This window comes from Pararge aegeria, chromosome 6 (assembly GCF_905163445.1).
Source record: "Pararge aegeria chromosome 6, ilParAegt1.1, whole genome shotgun sequence".
NCBI lineage: Eukaryota > Metazoa > Arthropoda > Insecta > Lepidoptera > Nymphalidae > Pararge > Pararge aegeria.
The window spans coordinates 16213646-16232155 of record NC_053185.1 but is presented as its reverse complement, the minus strand read 5'-3'; the positions used below and the strand labels follow the sequence as shown (position 1 = coordinate 16232155).

Here is an 18510-nt window from a genome sequence, read left to right as displayed (position 1 = left end):
TTCGGCTATATTTTTTTAATATAAGTATAACTTTAGATGTAATTTTAAAATTAAAATAAATACAACGTACTAATATACTATGACAATACAAACATCGCCATCTAGCCCCAAAGTAAGCGTAGCTTTTGTACTAAGATGACTGATGAGTATTTTTATGAATAATATACATAAATGCCCATAATATACATATATAACACCGAGACACTGAAAAACATTCATATTCATCACACGAACCTTTTCCAGTTGTGGGAATCGAACCCACGGCCTCAAAAAGTAGGGTCGCTGCCCACTGCTCCAATCGGCAAAAGTGTTGTGTTTGCCGCGAAACACGAACGAGGGTCCCGAAGCCCTTAGCATTAGGTTATCAACGCTGCTAGTTACAATGTATTAACTTTTATTTCAGAGCCCATTACTCCTACTAATGAGTATAGCAGGCGTGACCGGTACTTCGATGTTAATCATCGTGCTATGCATGGGTTTGACATCCACCAGATATGTGAGACGCAGAGTGTACAATGCGTTCTGGTACACCCATCAACTGTATCTACCTTTCATGGTCTTGCTGATGATACATCCATTGAGGTAAGAAATTAGATTAAATAACTGTTAAGATTATAAAGCTTTCCTATGTACACTATCGATCCTAGACGTACTATTATGCTGGTGCCACAGAGATCTGTGGCACCAGCATAATTTTTCGTTTATGTAAAAACTTTATTCCGTTTAAAAAGAAAAGATACCATTTCAGACGCACAGACTAGAAAATAACGCAAGTAAAATTTGCCTGTTACACTGAGAGTGATTTATTCTAGTATGTAAATAACAAATAAACATATTATTCTTAATATAAAAACGAAACATGAAGAGTGCTCAAAATTGGGGATTAATATAATTATAAATAAAAATATTTGAAAAATAGAAGAACAATCCGGATCATGAAAAAGTGATGATTTGCGACTCTAAAACGAGTGTTTTAACGTCCATTTCGCTATGAGGGTGTAATGTTTGCCTCGTGAAAGCACATTAGAAAACACATTTGCGAACGTGCAATTCTTAAAACTAAGGACGCATTAAAGCGACGCGTATCATTTATTTTGTAATATTTATATTCCGTGTAATATTTATATTATTTCAGTGGCATTTTGAAACAAGAAGTTTTTGACGAAAACGTTGATGTTATTAGTGGAATAAGTACAGCAAATATATCATCTCAATATAAGCCAACATTTGCTCCTATCAAGTCTATGGTAAGTTGAACAACAATTTTCCTCATAACTTGAGAATTTATGGTTTACAAGAGAATGCGTTCAAAAGGGTTAAAACTTAAATTTGATGGGTAACCAGACTTGAAGGTCGTCGGCCTTACCTTCTTACGTCATCAGTAACGGTGACTATAAATAAGGGAGTATAATACTATCATAATTTCTATAAATATTCTACCGGAGCTCAGTCCCGGTTGGACTTTGGTCGGAAGTTGTGTGATCATCAATTCTAAAAACTATCGCGATGCAATCTCTTTGTGGCGCCATCTAGTTAGTAACATGGATACCGCCACTCATATTATTGTTAAACGTACCTTAGAATTCTAAAACCTGATGACTATTGTAAGAGTCAGTATGTATGAATCAGTTTTTTAGTCCAAGGTCCAGAACAAATTCCCAATCGCAGAACAATCGTAGTACAGAATTGTAGCAGAGGTCACTAGGTTTCATATTCAATTACTTGCTTCTAGTTAACTATAAGGAAGAGTAGAAAAGGATATCACCACTAAATTCAATCTGTCATCTAAGCATTTGGATTATATTGATTTTAAGCATCTTTAAAAATTTAATTATTTACAAATTGATTCTACGAATTGTATATACAGTTATAAAGCAAATAAATGTGATCGTGATGTGAGTTCATGCCACCATACATTTCATTAAGCAACTGTGTCAAGTATTAATAAAAGAGTTTATGGACCGTCATTGGTTATGTCCCTTTAAAATCATCGTTAATATCAACTTCAAATAAGTTTTATGTGAAAAAGTTATATACATATAGGAAATTAAATTTAGGAAGTAACTTATTGTAACTTATTTCGACATTCATATACCTACTGTAAAATAAAACAGCGGAATTGGTTTTCGTTAACAAAGAAACTGGGATATCTTTATATATATATATTTCTTGTGTGAGTGTGTATGTTACTGAACTCCTCCTAGACGGCTGGACCGATTTGAATGAATATTTGATATACGTTTGGAGGGCACCCTGGATGGTTTAGATTCACAAATTAGCCCGACAGATGGCGCTGGGCTCCGCTAGTGATATATAAATTAAAAATTAAAAAACCTGACTTTTAATAAAATGTACATTATTCTGCTAGTGAAGCTTTTTCTTTTGATACCCATATTGAGAGAGTTGTGAACAAAAAAATGGTATCCGCCATTATGTGGTGTGGCGGCCATATTGGACCGATTTCCATCAAACATAGATAAGAATACTTCCGACTAATTTACCTCTCAAACAAAAGAAACAAGATCAAAATCGGTTCATGTTTTGTGGGAAAGACGATAACACAGACAAGCACACACAAATAGGCGCGTCAAACTTAAAACACCTTGTTGTTTTTGAGTCGAGGTTCTTTCGCTATAATTCCTTGTATCAATATTTTCCAGATAAACTATAGAATAAAATAGATTTAACTGATTTTTTTAATTCATTTCAGACATGGCTATGGATGGCATTACCTCTCAGCTGCTTTTTTTTAGACTTAATGTGGAGGGTATTTTCGAGAAACCTTGCAAGAGTTCGAATATTGAATGTAAGTATTTTCAATTTGTATGTATGCTTTGTGAGACTTCGCTGTAGAGTCGTACAGCATAATGTAAAGATGTACCTATTGAAGCAATGGACATAAATCGTGCTTTTTAAGAACCGAAATAATACTTCACAGGTTTAGAGGCTCATTATTTACTGTCTCTGAGTCTTATCTGTGAAACCGAAACGCTCATAGTTTTTGAGTGAAACACTGCCATAGTTTTTATTGAAAATAGTTCCCTCTTTGCCATAGTTCTCTCTTTTCACTTAATTAGGTACGCGTAGCATAAAAACTATGCGCGTGTTGGTCTTTTATCTTCAATAGGGTTGTCATAAGTTAGAATCTTTTGAATTAGTTCGTTCGGAAAAATAAATATGCTTTTGATTTGATATTTTTACAGGATTCCTTATGAAATATACTTATGCACCGTTCAACAGTATTTCGTTATTCTGTTACACGTTGTATAACTGCCATACACACACACATTTGTAGTAGAATAAAAAACTCCACCAGGTTAGATTGCAGACAAATACTAACTTGTGGTGGAATGAAAAAATAAAAAAAAGTAACGTTCAGCCGCCCTCGTGGCAGCCCTCGCTATTCTTGAAAACGTAATCAAATTACGACACTGTATCATTAAGTTCGCTAACCGATTTAACTTATGTTCTTTGGACTGCCCTCAACTAAGTAATCAATTTAATTGTAAAAGTGCGCACGCTATTTGTAAGCTTATTAAATTACCGTTTGCCCTATTTTCAGTTCTATTTTTTCTATATGCGATTTCGTCCTGGCAGAATATATATTTTCTGTTTTTTGAGTTGTAGTTGTAAGCCAGTACAAGGACAGACTGACAGACGAACGAACAAAAATTATGTAAAGATGTGCTCGGGTAAAAATAATCATCATTCATGCATTCATTCACTCAATATGTACTTATTAAAATTTTTTTTTTGAAAAAGTATAGTAGACAGTTATGCAGACGGGCGGGCAGCCAGCCGGATAGATAGGCGGGGAGGTAGGCGGGTAGACAGGCGGGCAGGCAGGGGGGTAGACAAGCAGGCAGGCACGCAGGTAGACAGGCGGGTAGGTAGGCGGGTAGACAGGCGGGCAGCCGGAAGATACATATTATTATTAACTAATAAGAGGCAGTTATCTCATAAATCACATATTTCAATTTTATTTATTTCTATATATTCTATACATTTATCGTACCTTTAATACATCAATTATCTGATTAACTATAATAATATTAATGTCTTGTTTATAAGACATAACATTAGTCATTATAAACACAAAAACTTACTAGAAATGGCCACAAACTAGTGAATAAAAAAACTATGAAATAAATGGACTTTGCATTTCGAGTCTTAAATATAATTTTTCAAGTTGGACATGAAGTGACATACAAACATTCCCATGTTCGTTAAGCGGGAGTCTCTATACTTAACTACTGGACCATATTACCCCCACGGAAGTATGTAATTCTGTCCATCCTGTGGGATCACCACTTAATGACTTTGTATGCAAAATTAGATACAAAAGTAAAAAAAACAATAAAACTAAAAGCTCTTTACATAATTTATTTCGTGTCAACATTAAAGAATTTTCGGGATGTAATTTTTTTGAGTTGGGAAATGTTATGGACGCATTCAAAGTCGTTAAACCTACAAAAGAGCATCTATAAAACTGGTTACGCTAACGCAATAGCAGATTTATGTATTTTTTGGGTGCTATTTGTTCCACTAGATTTTGCGCAAAAAACAATGTTGAAAACCGTTACGTACCTACGTACGTACGTATCCGTTACGTATTTTCATAACTATATTTTATAATTAACTAGCTGTTGCCCGCGACTTCGTCTGCGTTTGATTTTGTTTTTAAAGTATTCAGTATCGCTAAGCTTTAAATGAGTATAGTAGTATTTATATATAACATGTGACTGCCAATTAATTATAGACAAATAATTTGAAATAAAAGAAAATTGCGACTATAATTAAAGATCTAAGCTATCCTATCTCTTAAGTTGGACCAGACTGCTCACGGTGTACAAATTTAATTTTAAATCGGTTAAGTAGTTTAGGAGTCCATCGCGGACAAACATCGTGACAGGAGCTTTATATATATTAAGATTTATCTTAGTAGATAGATTTATTAGGGGTAGAGTATTATGTTTTTCAAACATGATTCCTAAGGTATTTTGAACCTACCTATACATACGTCCAAACAATGTTTTAGCAGTCGATTATGAATCTAGTTTTGTAACATTGCATTTTACAGTCGAGGCGGTATTGCACTTGAGCTAGTTTATGATCATTTCTGGTAAGTTTTTTTTGGTTGATGTTTTGTCTTATAAATAATTTATTAAGATAATATAAATAAATAAAATAAATAAATAAATATACTACGACAATACACACATCGCCATCTAGCCCCAAAGTAAGCGTAGCTTGTGTTATGGGTACTGAGATAGCTGATGAATACACTAAATATAATACAGATAAATAATTATAATATACAGATAAACACCCAGACACTGAAAAACATTATTGTTCATCACACAAACACTCTCCAGTTGTGGGAATCGAACCCACGGCCTTGGACTCAGAAAGCAGGGTCTCTGCCCACTGCGCTACTCGGCCGTCAATTATAAAATATTATAGTTAATTAGATAACTAGCTGACCCGCGCAACTTCGTCTGCATCAAATCGATTATTATCGGATTTAATATCTTTTAGCATTTCTATACCGGTAGTAACGTATAAACGATAGGTCCAATTTGAATAATTATTATTTATTTGGATCTGATAGGAACGTCACCATCTTAAGATTTTACCCGTGTTTTGATTGACAAATTATAACAAAAGCGGTTATTGTGTCCTAACAATTAGGCATTTAGCCTCCCAGACATTTTTGTAGGTAATAATGATTACTTTAAAAATGTCTATCCATACATACATACATACATACATCCATACATCCTTACTCACAAACTTTCGCATTTATAATATAAGTAGGATGGTACGCATGCATTCGACTCGCTGTTATCTGTGAATAGTTATGTCCTTTATCTCCGACAATATCTATCCGATCTTCATTAAAATTACACAATACATGCTTGATAGTGTATACTTTCAAATAAAAAAAGAATTATTAAAATCGGTTCAAATTTAACGGAGCTATAAAGTAAAATTGATAAAAAATTTCATCTCATAACCCGGGAGAAGCTTGTTGTTTATCGGGATAAAAAGTAGCCTATATGTTGACCCGGAATATCAGCTACCACTATGCCCGTACAGACAGACAAAAATTTAATAAAAATCTGTTTTGGACTCAGTATCGATTATAAAGCATCCTCCGGTCAAAATTTTCAAAATATATTAAATGTACATAAATCTTCCAGTTACAGTTTTATTATAGATTAATGTATTAAAGATACCATAAATGTATAAATAAATAAAATTGAAGTATGTGATATGTGAAATAACTGCCTCTTATTAAACACTCATAATTTTATTATTGTGTGAACCCGAGCACATTATATTATGTGCTCATATAGTCAAGCCTATATAATTCAAGTTTCATGCTTCGCAGACCTTTATAAAAATCAGCGAAATTAGTTCTATATTGTCTTCTTAGACAGTTTTTACGTATGTTTCGGCTTTGTTTTCTGATTTACTTATTAATAACGACTTAACTTTAGTAATACAAAGGTTAACCGTGCTTTAATTTAATATCACGAATTGAACATAGTTTTTGCACGTATGTTAAGAGGGCAGATTAGATTGTTATATGGATGTTGAGATGTTGAGTACACGTGCAGAAGTCTGATGACCTCTCGGGTGCAGCGGTGAGCGCTATGATTTTCATCGGACCAGGGAAGAGGCAATTTGGGAATTTATAATTTATGAATGTTTTCTAGTATGGTCTGGAGGGAGGCTTCGCCCGTTACCACCCTACCAAGATGTACCGCGTAAATCGCTTAGATTTATAGACGTTGTTCCACTGCGATGTCGCTAAGAAACCAATTTGGTGGTATGGTTTTAATATAGCTTCGATACCACGAACAGGTTAGCCCGTTTTAGACTGCATCATCAATAACCAGCAGATGAGATTGCAGTCAAGGGCTAATTCGTAGTGGAATAAAAAAAAAAATATCGCAGTTTGGCTTTAAGTAGTTTCCAATTTTACAGTGTGTTTGTAACATCTGGTCCTTCTCGGTCGAATCTGCTTTCCTACCAGGTGGTAGATTCACAACAAACAGACATACTTGTAGTTTCAGAAGTGCTTATAAAGTATACCTACTTGAAATAAATGAATTTTGTTTTTTTAATTTTGGTGTGCTGCAGGGTCAAATCTTGGGCCCATCACTGTTTTCAATTTTTGTTAATGACATGCAAAACTGTTTGAAACGCACCTTATTGATTTCAGGTGAGTCACATGGCTGGACGTACAATAAGCCTGACACTAAGCTGTCCGCACGAGCAGTTCTTTTGTCGGAAGGGACAATATGTACTGATGCAGTGCTTAGAAGTCTCCATGCTAGAGTGGCATCCATTTACGGCGGTTGAGGTTAGTAACAATGGGTCACGCTTTGTAATTGAGTAAAAATCCATTTATCTAGTTAAGCGATATGAAATTTAATGTTCAAGTATTTGGAACTGGAACGTTACAGAGGGATGAGCAGAGACACGGGAAACAAATGGTGACGGTTTGTGAAAATAAATATCGAAAGGAAGGATCGAAATTTATATCCAAATCCCAGACGTTTTTCAACATTTAGGTTTTTGATAGTGCCCATTCACTGGATCTTGGAGTAGTTCTTTGAATTTAATTGTCCTAAGATAGAAAAATCCTAATAGATTAACAAAATACACAATACGTACTCTTGTAGTCTTGAAGAACCGATTATGCTTCGCATTGATAATAGTTGTATAAAATTGACTTCAATAATAATTACTAAATTTCAGGTTCCTACACAAAGCCAAAGACTATTTGTCATATGGATAAAAGTTAAAGGGGACTGGACTGAGTGCTTAGAAAAATTATTAAACGAAAAAGGAATTAACCTTACGTAAGTTATTATCATAAATACTTACTCGACAGTAAAAATGTTTTGTTTTGAATTTCTTTTATATTGCAATTTTCGTAAGAATCTCCAATTTTTTTTAAACTTTCTTTTGGCGAAGAAATGGTTAAAATCGGTCCAGAACTTTCGAAGTCTATTGGGTACAAAGAAAAAATCTCGTACCTTAAAATATTAGTATAGATTAATATTAATATTGATTGTGTATATAAGTCAAGTCAAGATAATAATATTATCTGTTTCAGTATTCTTATAGATGGTCCATTTTCGAGTCCAATGGAAGGTATATGCAAGGACAGAATTGCGATATGTGTCGCTGCGGGCGTAGGAATAACTCCGTTTGTTTCTATACTCAGGGATATCCTTCAGTAAGTATACTTTTGAACAGTTTTGTATTTAAAAGCATTAGGTTGTGGCAACTTTGAATCTTACAAGCTGAGGAAATACACAGACAGATGAATGCGAATGTAATGGAAAGACACAATTGCATAGCAAATTGGCAAGATGATGTTTTAACTGTGGAATACGCTGAAGCAATACATAATTTAGGAAGGAATAGAAAAAATAAATCAAGTTTTAGACTAAATTTCAAAAAATACGATAATGCCTATTTATTTGTTCGTGCCATAACACAGGTGCTTATTATCTGAGTCAAAGAAGGCATTCGTCATTATTAAACCATAGCAGACCGACTACCAGGTATGGCAGGGTCATTACGTATCTCAAGAAAGGCTTGCGACAGGCGTAAATCTCGCAATCTTTGCTGTTAAACGTCACTTTTGTAATTTGTATGAAAAAGTGACGTTTGACAGCAAAGATTGCAAGGTTTACGCCTGTCAAGCCTGTTGTGAGTTACGTTATCACTCTGCAAGTCTCCTCTTAGAATCAGAAGGGCTTAGGCCGTAGTCCACTACACTGACCAAGTGCAGTTTGGTTGACTTCACACAACCTTTGAGGACGCCATGGAGAACTATGAAAGTAAAGCTTAATTTGCTATACTCCACGAAAAGCAGGTGAATCTGTATGGTGTAATTTATAACTTCCTCAATCCTTATACTCCACACCAAACAGATCTTCGGCAATGTAGGGTACATTGCCGAGGATCTGTTTGGTCTAATTACGTTTCGCTCCGAAACCGGAGCATCCTCAGGAGATGTTGACTTTACGATGAATAATTGTTAAGTCAACATCTCAATGGAGAACTCACAGGCTTGCCAGTTTCCTCACTGTTTTTCTACAATGTTCCAGCAGTATTTGAATTTTTTAAACTTAAAACGCACATTACTCCGAAAAGTTAGATACGCCTGCTGGTGAATTTGGTCTCTATATAACGAAGACTGAATTCCTAATCACTCAGCTTCCAGCGAATTTCGTTTATATTAATAATTAAATATTATTTCCAGGAATCCCAGAAGCAAGTTGCCGGGTAGAATACATTTGATATGGATCGTAAGACACGAATCCGAACTAATATGGATTGCGAAATTAGCCAACGAAACTATAATGCAATTGAGAAACGCAAACAGACCGGACAAGTTGCATCTAGAATTATATGTTACAAATACAAATGACAATAAAAATGAAAGAAATGATAAAAATAATACCGTCATTCACGTCGTAGTCAATGAGAATGGAAATCTTAGTCACGTCATAGATAGGACAGATAATGAGAAAACAACACTTTTAACGCCGAATATGAAAAGAAATGGCTGTGTTTTAAGTGATAACTTAAATGTGGATAAAAGTGATAATGTACTCGGCAGATGTGATATTGCAAAGGTGTATCCGCTGATTGGATGCAGAGTTAAAAGAGGCAGACCGCATTGGGATCGCGTTTTTGGATATTGGATTCATTTATATCCAGAGTAAGTTAGATGTATTTTCTTATTTTATTTATTTATTTTGTTTTATTGTAAAACTTACAGCTAATAACAAAAAATAAAATCTCTAACGTAATCAAGTATAGCCAATTACAAGTTTTCACAGATAGAGTTTACATAGTAAAAAAGGAAAATGCTAACACGGGAAGTATAGTACAAAAATAATAGTCTAAAAATTGGAATATTATACATTTGATGAATTCCTCAATGACAAGGTAGATTGTAAGCAGCCAGCCTCGCTCCCATCTCCCGCAGGAGAGCAAAATGATTGTAAATGTTGATGTTGGGAAAGAGCAACTACTGAGTTTCTTGCCGGCTTCTCGGTAGAATCTGCTTTCCGAACCGGTGGTAGAGTCACTACAAACATACATACTTGACGTTTCAAAAGTGCTTATAAAGTAGGCCTACTTGAAATAAATGAATTTGAATTTGAATTTGGAATGACCAACACTGAGAAGTTATAGCTACTTAAAATAGTGTGAAATTACTTATATGATTGGTAAGTCCTGAACAGCAGATGTACTAACTCAAGTTAAAAGATCTAAAAAATCCATTAGCCATAATTTTAAGCGCAAAGGTTGCATTGGTATAAGAAAGATCCATTTTATCATTTTTATTACTGTATAGTGTTAATGATACATTCAACAAACTAAGGCAAGACCTAAGCATATGAGAATTATTGGATAGAAGCAGGCGTTACTTTGCGGATATCCATAATATATTATGAAAGTTAAGCTTAATTTGCTATACTCCGCGAACAGCAGGAGAATCTGTATGGTGTAATTTATAATTACTTCAATCCGTATACTCCGCACCAAACAGATCCTCGGCAATGTACCCTCTACGCACGTTTCGCTCCGAAACCGGAGCATCCTCAGGAGATGTTGACTTTACAATAAATAATTGTTAAGTAGAGTAGAGAACAATTATTTTAGAGGGTACATTGCCGAGGATCTGTTTGGTGTGGAGTATACCGCTTCGCCGGGCTAGAAATTAAAAATTTAATAAACAATAAACTTACTTCATTGAATTTTTAATTTAAGTCTCATAATATAACAAACCATTTATTTCTCTCCGTATTCATTCTCTTCTATTCTCTTCTCGAGCGGGTGAAGATCATTATCTACACCCATGTACACCCAACAATAGAATATCATCATAGTAAATAAAAGCTGTATTTGACAGTTTGACAGTTCAAAAATAGGAGTGCTCCGATCGTCACCAAACTTTACAGGATTACTCGCAAGATCAATCCGGAGATTCCCTGATAGTTTCATTGAAATTCGCCGTTTCGGAGCCTATACGGAACATACCCACTTTCTCTTTTTCATATATAGATTATTCAACAATAACTGGATATGAAAATATTTAATACTTTCAGCCTTCGTCCGCGTCCGCGACCTTCAAAGAAAGATTTTTTTTCAGAACTTTAAAAGGGGAAAAATTTTATCGAAACTTTAACTTTTTTAGAATCTGCATTCAAAACCGGTGGTAGAGTCACTACAAACAGACAGACTTGATGTTTCAAAAGTGCTTATGTAAGGCCTACTTTAAATAAATGAATTTTGAATTTTGAATTTTATATATAGCCTATAGTCCTTCCTCGATTCAACACTAACACTGAAATAATTTTTGAAATCGGACCAGTAGTTCCCAGGATTATCGCGTTCTAGTAAACAAAGAAACAAACACACTCTTCAGCTTTAGTATAAGATGCATTTTCTTTCAGGGAACATTTAAACCTCTATTGCTGTGGACCAAAGAAACTAGTTCAACTATTAAGGAGCAAGTGTAAATATTATTCCTCGAGATTAACAAAGACGCGCTTTACGTTCATCCACGAGGGTTTCTCCTAATTTATTGAAATATGTATTTAAGTATGGACTGATATTAAATACGAAAGTATTTAAAATGTTTTTTATTTAAAACACGTGAAAATATTTTTTAAACATAAAAAAACGTGTGCACTTATGTACACGCGTTAGTTAGTTATACTTCTTTGGCGTAACAAGAAAAAATTCTTTTCAAAAAATATCTTTCGCTTTAGTCTACGTTAGTAGAAAAAACAAAAGATATTTAATACATTGAAAGTTTAATTTTAACGAATTATCTAGTTAAATAAAGTTTATTTCAATAACATACAAAAAAAAACATTCAAACATAGTTAAATTTGGAATACTAATAGAGTCATTCAACAACCATTGGAAAACCAAGTTTCTGTCGACTACCCCATCAGGGGGGATTTTGCCCCCTTATAGGCATTACCAAGCTCTACAATCTTTCTATAGAACTCAAACATAGTATATCTCTCATCGTTACAGCAGAGTTCGTAAGAAAGGAATAATGCAAATACGAATAACGAAGAAGTTAATTAATTTTTTATAGTACAAAAGATATAAAATTAATGAGATCCATGATATCTGAAACAAAAACAAAAACATTAATAATCTATCTCTGTAAGTTATTGTTAAGTTATAGTTATAAGTTATTGTTCCGATCGTCGTTTCAGTCAATGGTATTCTCGCGAAGAGCTTCGACCAACATCTTAAGAAGATTTCGCTTGGTTGTTGGATCAAGGGTCGGATACAGAAGGCAGTTCTTGAAACGGCGCGTATTGTGAGGAAGTTCCTCACTCTGGAGCCCTGACCGCCGGTTGCTTGGGCATTCAAAAGCCCCGCAAGCGGAGGGTGTTTTTTTTTTCTTATAAATTTTTAATAGTGTTTTTTGTTTTTGTAAGGAAAAAAAATGAAAATCAATAAATGATAGAATACCTCTGTAATAAACAACGTGTAACGGAATTACTAAATACTATTGAAGGGTGCATAAGTATATTTCATAGGGAATCACCCTGCTAAAATATTAAATCATAAGGAATATGTATTTTTCCATACAAACTAGTGTTGCCCAAATTCAGTCTTGGTCTTGCAGTCTTGGTCTTGTTCTTGCGTTTTTGCAAGACCAAGACCAAGAACAAGACCGAGTATTTTTAGCAAGACCAAGACCAAGACTGACCGTGCAAGACTTGAGCAAGAACAAGACATAGCCTGCAAGACTCTTGCGTCTTGCAGCTAGGACTTAGCGCTATTTCACGGAGTAGTTAGGTGTAACAGTTCGGTGTATAGGTAGGTAGGTACGCTTAGGAATTCTATGAGACGCAAAAAACTATATCAAAGAATATGAAAAACTGGACCTATGCGCATTACGACTAATACCATAAACATAGCGAATAAAAAAATATCTATTAAAATCAAACTGAGTGCATGCATAGTTATGTTTTAACCATCGGCACTTTGATAATGCGGCATCAAAGGTTTTGTACTTACTTCTCAAAGAAATTTGCCGCTTTTCGGAAGTACATGGTTATGATACACGCGCCGGCGGCTTCTTTTGAAATCTAAAACAATCGTTGCCGCCGCGCCGAAATCATAACATTTGACACTATTCATGCAAAATAATTTCGAATTTTAAGAGTACCTACAGGTGTTCCAAAGAATAAATAAGTTTCAGAGTGCTAAGAATGAAAATGAATACATTATACTGATCACGCAAGTAGTATTATGATTAGGATAAAATGGTGAGGATAGGTAGTAGATGTCATAATAATTCATTCTAGTAAGTAATTATAATATTGATTACTTATATGGTTTTAAACTAATTACTTAGGTACTATTATTGTACATTTAGTCATTATATTTCTTAAGTTTTTACAAGAAAAAATAGCAAAAAAGTGTTCGAATATCTCTGAGAGAGATGATGAGAGTAAGTATTTACTAGCTGTGCCCGCGACTTCGTCCACGAGGAATAGTAACTTTGGAGGTAACGTTCAGGATTTATTTATTTATTTTAAAACTTCTGTCATCAAACATACAAACGAACTCTTCAGCTTTATAATATTAGTATAGATGCACGCCAAAACATTCACTTATATGTAAAGAATAGTGATTGGCACTAATTCTTTACATATATTTTATTCACGGGTCGCGTCTGTACAAGTAGGTAATATTTAGTGTGTGTTTGTACGCCGCACGCGGCATCGTTCGATTTGCGGCGGCATCCTTTTCATAGAGCCGGCACGTGGCGAGGCGGCGCGGTAAAAAGCAAGGAAACGTACTATAAATGAAGGAATTATTTTAATTCCAGTCATTTCCAATTGAGCTGTGCTTCGATTCTAACTTAATAATTGTTTTTACTAATTCTCGTTGTTTTCTAAAAACGTATCACGTGTACAATTTAATATGAGTGACGAAGATTCAAATTATTCTAGTCCGAGTAACGAGAGTTTGAGTCACAGATCTAAAAGACCCAAAAGCAAATTTGAGGAGTTTTTCGAAATAATTCATGCATCCCAAACTGCCTTGTGTAAATTGTGCCAACATAAAAAGATTGAAATAAAAATGAAAAACAGAAACACTTCAGGCTTAAGGAAACATCTAATGTCTTTCCACAAAAAGGAATCAGAAATATTTCTTCCTGTTAAACCAAAATTAAGTGGAGATATCACAAGCTTTTTAGTAACCGCTGGAAGAAGTGGACAGGTAAGAATATTTTTTTAACAGTTAAAAGAATTTTAACTACGCGTAGCTATTCATGCGATACTTTCAAAAACGCCATTAACTTACGTAAGTATTTTTGAGTTAGTGGTGTTTTCATCTAGGGGTGCGACATATTAAGTATGTAATTATCGTCTTAAATATTTTTTATAAACACCCATATTTTCATTTAATCGGCCAGTAACAACTAAGTACTTTATTTTGGTAAATTACAGTACAGTGCAACCTTAATATAACAAATATCAATTTAACGATTTTCTCGATTTAACAACAACAAACCTCCTCCTCTTATACGCTCAAACCTAGTATGTTTTAAATAATAACACAAGATTTATTGTTTTGTTTCAGTCGGAAAACAGCAGTGACAACATCACGACAGCTACAGTTGATTGGGTGATGAAAAAATATCTTCCCTTCTCATTTTTCGATGACGAAGCTACACAAGTATATTTTCGACGTACTTGCCCTAATATGGTGTTTCCTAAAAGGTCTACACTTAGAAGGAAAGTCAAAGAGCGATTTGAAGAGCTCCAATTGAATCTCAAGGAACGACTTCAACCATTATCATCTAAAATGTCGTTTACCATTGATGGGTGGACGTCAATTGCTGGTAGGAGTTACTACGGGGTTACTATTCATTATATAGACAACGAATGGAAGTATCGATCTGTAGTTCTTGATTTTATACCATCACGCGGTCGACATACTGGGGAAGATATTGCAACGATTTTCCATGAATGTTTATTGGAATATGGCATAATTGATAAAATACAAGGTATCACGGTCGACAACGCAACTGCAAATACCAAATTTATGTATGAACTGGGCAAACAGCTGCCGCCACACTTTGATTCAGACAATCAACATTTCCGGTGCTTTGCTCACATTTTAAACCTTGGTGTACAAGATTTATTAAAGACCTTAGCATTACACTGTGAGTCTGACACTAACGCGCAAGATCAGCAGTACGAAGACTATGCAGACGAAACTGAGGATGAGGAAGATGAAGAATCTGCACCAAATATTGCTGACTCGCGTACATCTGTAACAAAGTTACGCAGTATTTCCAGTAAAATAAAAAGAAGTGAGATAGTGAAGAAGAAGTTTCAGTCTGCTTGTGAAGCAGCTGGCGTGCCATCAATTCTAAATGCCATTCTTGACTGTCCAACGAGATGGAATTCCACACATGATATGATTGGATTTGGTTTAAAAGTGAGAGCGGGCATTGACATATTGTGCAGTTCTGTCACCGAATTGAATGATTTTCAAATCACAGCTAATGAATGGCAGGTACTCGAAAAATTACATAAATTTCTAATAAACTTTAAACTTTTAAGTACAAAACTTGGTGGAGACAAATATGTTACGTTACCGCTAGTCATTGTATCATTTAATCTCTTGCTAGATAAAATTGAATCCATGGTAAAACAGTTAGATGAGAAACCTAATTGATCTGAAGTGGATGAAAGGCTCATTCTAGCTTTCCAAGCAGCTCGAGACAAAATGCTTAAACATTACAAGAAGAGCAACTGGATTTATTGTACTTCTTTAATTTTAGACCCAAGGCATAAGGCTCAGACTTTTGACCTGACAATGTGGGGGAAGCAACTTAAAACAGAAAGTCTGCGCAAGTTCAATGAACTTTATGAAGAATATAAAAGTCTACACTCACTGAACAAATCTCTGGAATTACCAGAAAAAGACAATAAAGTATGTGATGAAGATGAAGACGTAATAGACTTTGATAAACTCTATGAATGTCCCTCGACGTCATCTGGATCTTGTCTTCAAGGCTTAGTGATAGACGAGTTGGAGGAGTACCTGAGAAAACCAAGAACTGCCAGCTCGGAAGACATTTTAGATTGGTGGAGGACGCATGAGACAGAGTATCCGATTTTATCGAAAATGGCCCGTGATTTTCTCTCAATACCTGCAACTTCAGTACCTGCTGAGAGGTTATTTTCTAAAGCATCATTAGTAATTAGAAAACATAGAAATAGGTTAAGTGATGAGTCAGCCAGATGGTTACTTTGTATTAATTCTTGGTCAAAAGAATTGATATAAAGTATCATAACCTAATGATAAAGCTGTTGATTTGTGTTGTATTTTATTTTTTATTCAAATAAATGATAAATCGTAAAACTCTTTTATTAAATTTCTTATAAGTTGAGGGTTCAATCTCTTTCTAGACAGATAAGTATTGTTCTTTAAAATACAGTCAAGTTATTGTAATTAATTTGTTTTTTTACATGTTTTAGCAAATGTAAGCTTATAAATCATAAATGTTTATTAAGAAACAGTTACTTCCATGGAAAACGACATATAGGTCAGTTGATTTTTCGAATTTCTTATCAAATCTTCAGTTATTTATTAATCTGCTTGATCTTTACTATGGCTATGTTAATTCAAGCTCACAATGTTCCAATTCTAATACGTTTTTCTAAGATTTAAAGTAAACTTAAATAGTAAACTTAAATAAATAGTAATAGACTAATAGGTAATTGCAAGACTTGCAAGACTCTTGCTGCAAGACCAAGACCAAGACCAAGACTGGGAGCGCAAGACCAAAACCAAGACCAAGACCAGGTGTATTGGCGCAAGACCAAGACCAAGACTGGCTAAGTCTCGTCTTGTTCTTGCATTTGGGCAACACTAATACAAACTAATTTTCAAAGTGTTTACTTGACAACCCTATTGAAGATAAAAGACCGACACATACATAGTACCTACGTTACCGACGTGTACCTAATAAAGTGAAAGTACGCCAAATTGTATACGTTGTTTTGTTATACTTTTCTTTTTGTTCTATGTACTTTTTGTGGTGTGCAATAAAAGTATATTCATTCATTCATTCATTTAAAGTGACACTTGAGTTTACTTTTGCATGTGATGTTTGGGCTGTATCTGATTTATTTCAGTAAAAGCTCAAATCTTCTAGCGTTTCGGTTTCACAGATAAGTCTCAGAGACCGTAAATAATGTACTTCTAAAGCCTGTGAAGTATGTAATATTTCGGTTTTCATTTACACGTTGTATAGGAAATGACACTAACAAATAATATTGTTTTCTATTGGTAAAAGAGTTTTCAAAACCGGTTTAGAAGATCCAGAGATTACGACCCTCACAAACTTTCATCTTCATTATCATCACATCAACCCATTACCGGCCCACTACAGAGCACTGGTCTCTTTTCACAATGAGAACGGGTTAAGGCCGTAGTCCACCACGCTGGCCCAGTGCTGATTGGTGGGCTGCACACACCTTTGAGAACATTATGAAGAACTCTCAGGCATGGTTGTTTCCACACGATGTTTTCCTTCACCGTTGAAGCAAGTGATATGTTAATAACTTAAAACGCACATAACTTAGAAAAGTTAGAGGTGAGTGCTGGTATTCGAACTCGGCTCCCCAAAAGTGAAGTCGAGCTCCTACCCAATGCGCTATCAAAGTTACGACAAACCTACTTTACTACTTTACCTCTTTTTAATATTAGTGTAGATTGCTAGCGTTTTTTTCCTATTTTAAGATTAGTTTTCAACTAAGTCTTGCCCGAATGACTATTATTAAACAAAACTCACATCGAAAATAAATTGAGTGAAAACAATACAGAGTGCTAAAGAAACCTCAAAAGCCAATTGGTTTTTATTTTAAATATACTTTCATCACACTTCACACTTATATTATGAAGGCGAAAGTTTGTATGTGTTTAATGTGTTCGTTTGTAACTTCTTCACGGCGTATCTACTGAACCAATTTACTAACTGAAATTTTCGAATAGAGATAGATTATACCATGGATTAGCATATATATTTATCCCGAACTCCATGGTTCCCGCGCGATTTGTAAAAAAACTCATTCTACTTCGGTGAGTTATAACTATAGCTACAGTTGCCAAAGCAATCTTCAAATTAGATTTAACCACGAAAAAGTCGACACTTATTAGCAAAATAAACCGGCCAATTGAAAAACTCGGTAAGTGGGACTCCGAACTATGTCTGTTGTATGGGAGCCCCTTAAATATTTATTTTATTCTGTTTTTTTAATATTAGTTGGTATAGCTGCATAAATACATCATCTGCAAAAATTTAAACGGTCTAGCTATCAAGTTTTATGAACGACAGCCTGGTGACAGACGGACAGACAGACTGATGGACAGCGGAGTCTCAGTAATAGTCTTGCTCATTGGGTACGGAGC

The 18510-nt window shown here is 34.7% G+C and overlaps 1 protein-coding gene across 2 annotated transcripts in view; it reads left to right on the top strand.

Annotated features, from left to right (window-relative positions):
- LOC120624796 (NADPH oxidase 4-like) overlaps nucleotides 1–11671 on the top strand; it is a 36445-nt gene extending 24774 nt beyond the window's left edge. For both annotated transcript variants that reach the window (XM_039891540.1, XM_039891539.1), the window contains 8 exons: nucleotides 404–582; nucleotides 1136–1247; nucleotides 2711–2806; nucleotides 7232–7372; nucleotides 7771–7874; nucleotides 8132–8254; nucleotides 9290–9751; nucleotides 11496–11671. In XM_039891540.1, the coding sequence (XP_039747474.1) occupies nucleotides 404–582; nucleotides 1136–1247; nucleotides 2711–2806; nucleotides 7232–7372; nucleotides 7771–7874; nucleotides 8132–8254; nucleotides 9290–9751; nucleotides 11496–11622 (1344 nt within the window). In that variant the 3' untranslated portion in view covers nucleotides 11623–11671. The remainder of the gene's footprint in view (nucleotides 1–403; nucleotides 583–1135; nucleotides 1248–2710; nucleotides 2807–7231; nucleotides 7373–7770; nucleotides 7875–8131; nucleotides 8255–9289; nucleotides 9752–11495) is intronic.
- The last annotated feature ends 6839 nt before the right edge of the window (nucleotides 11672–18510 follow it).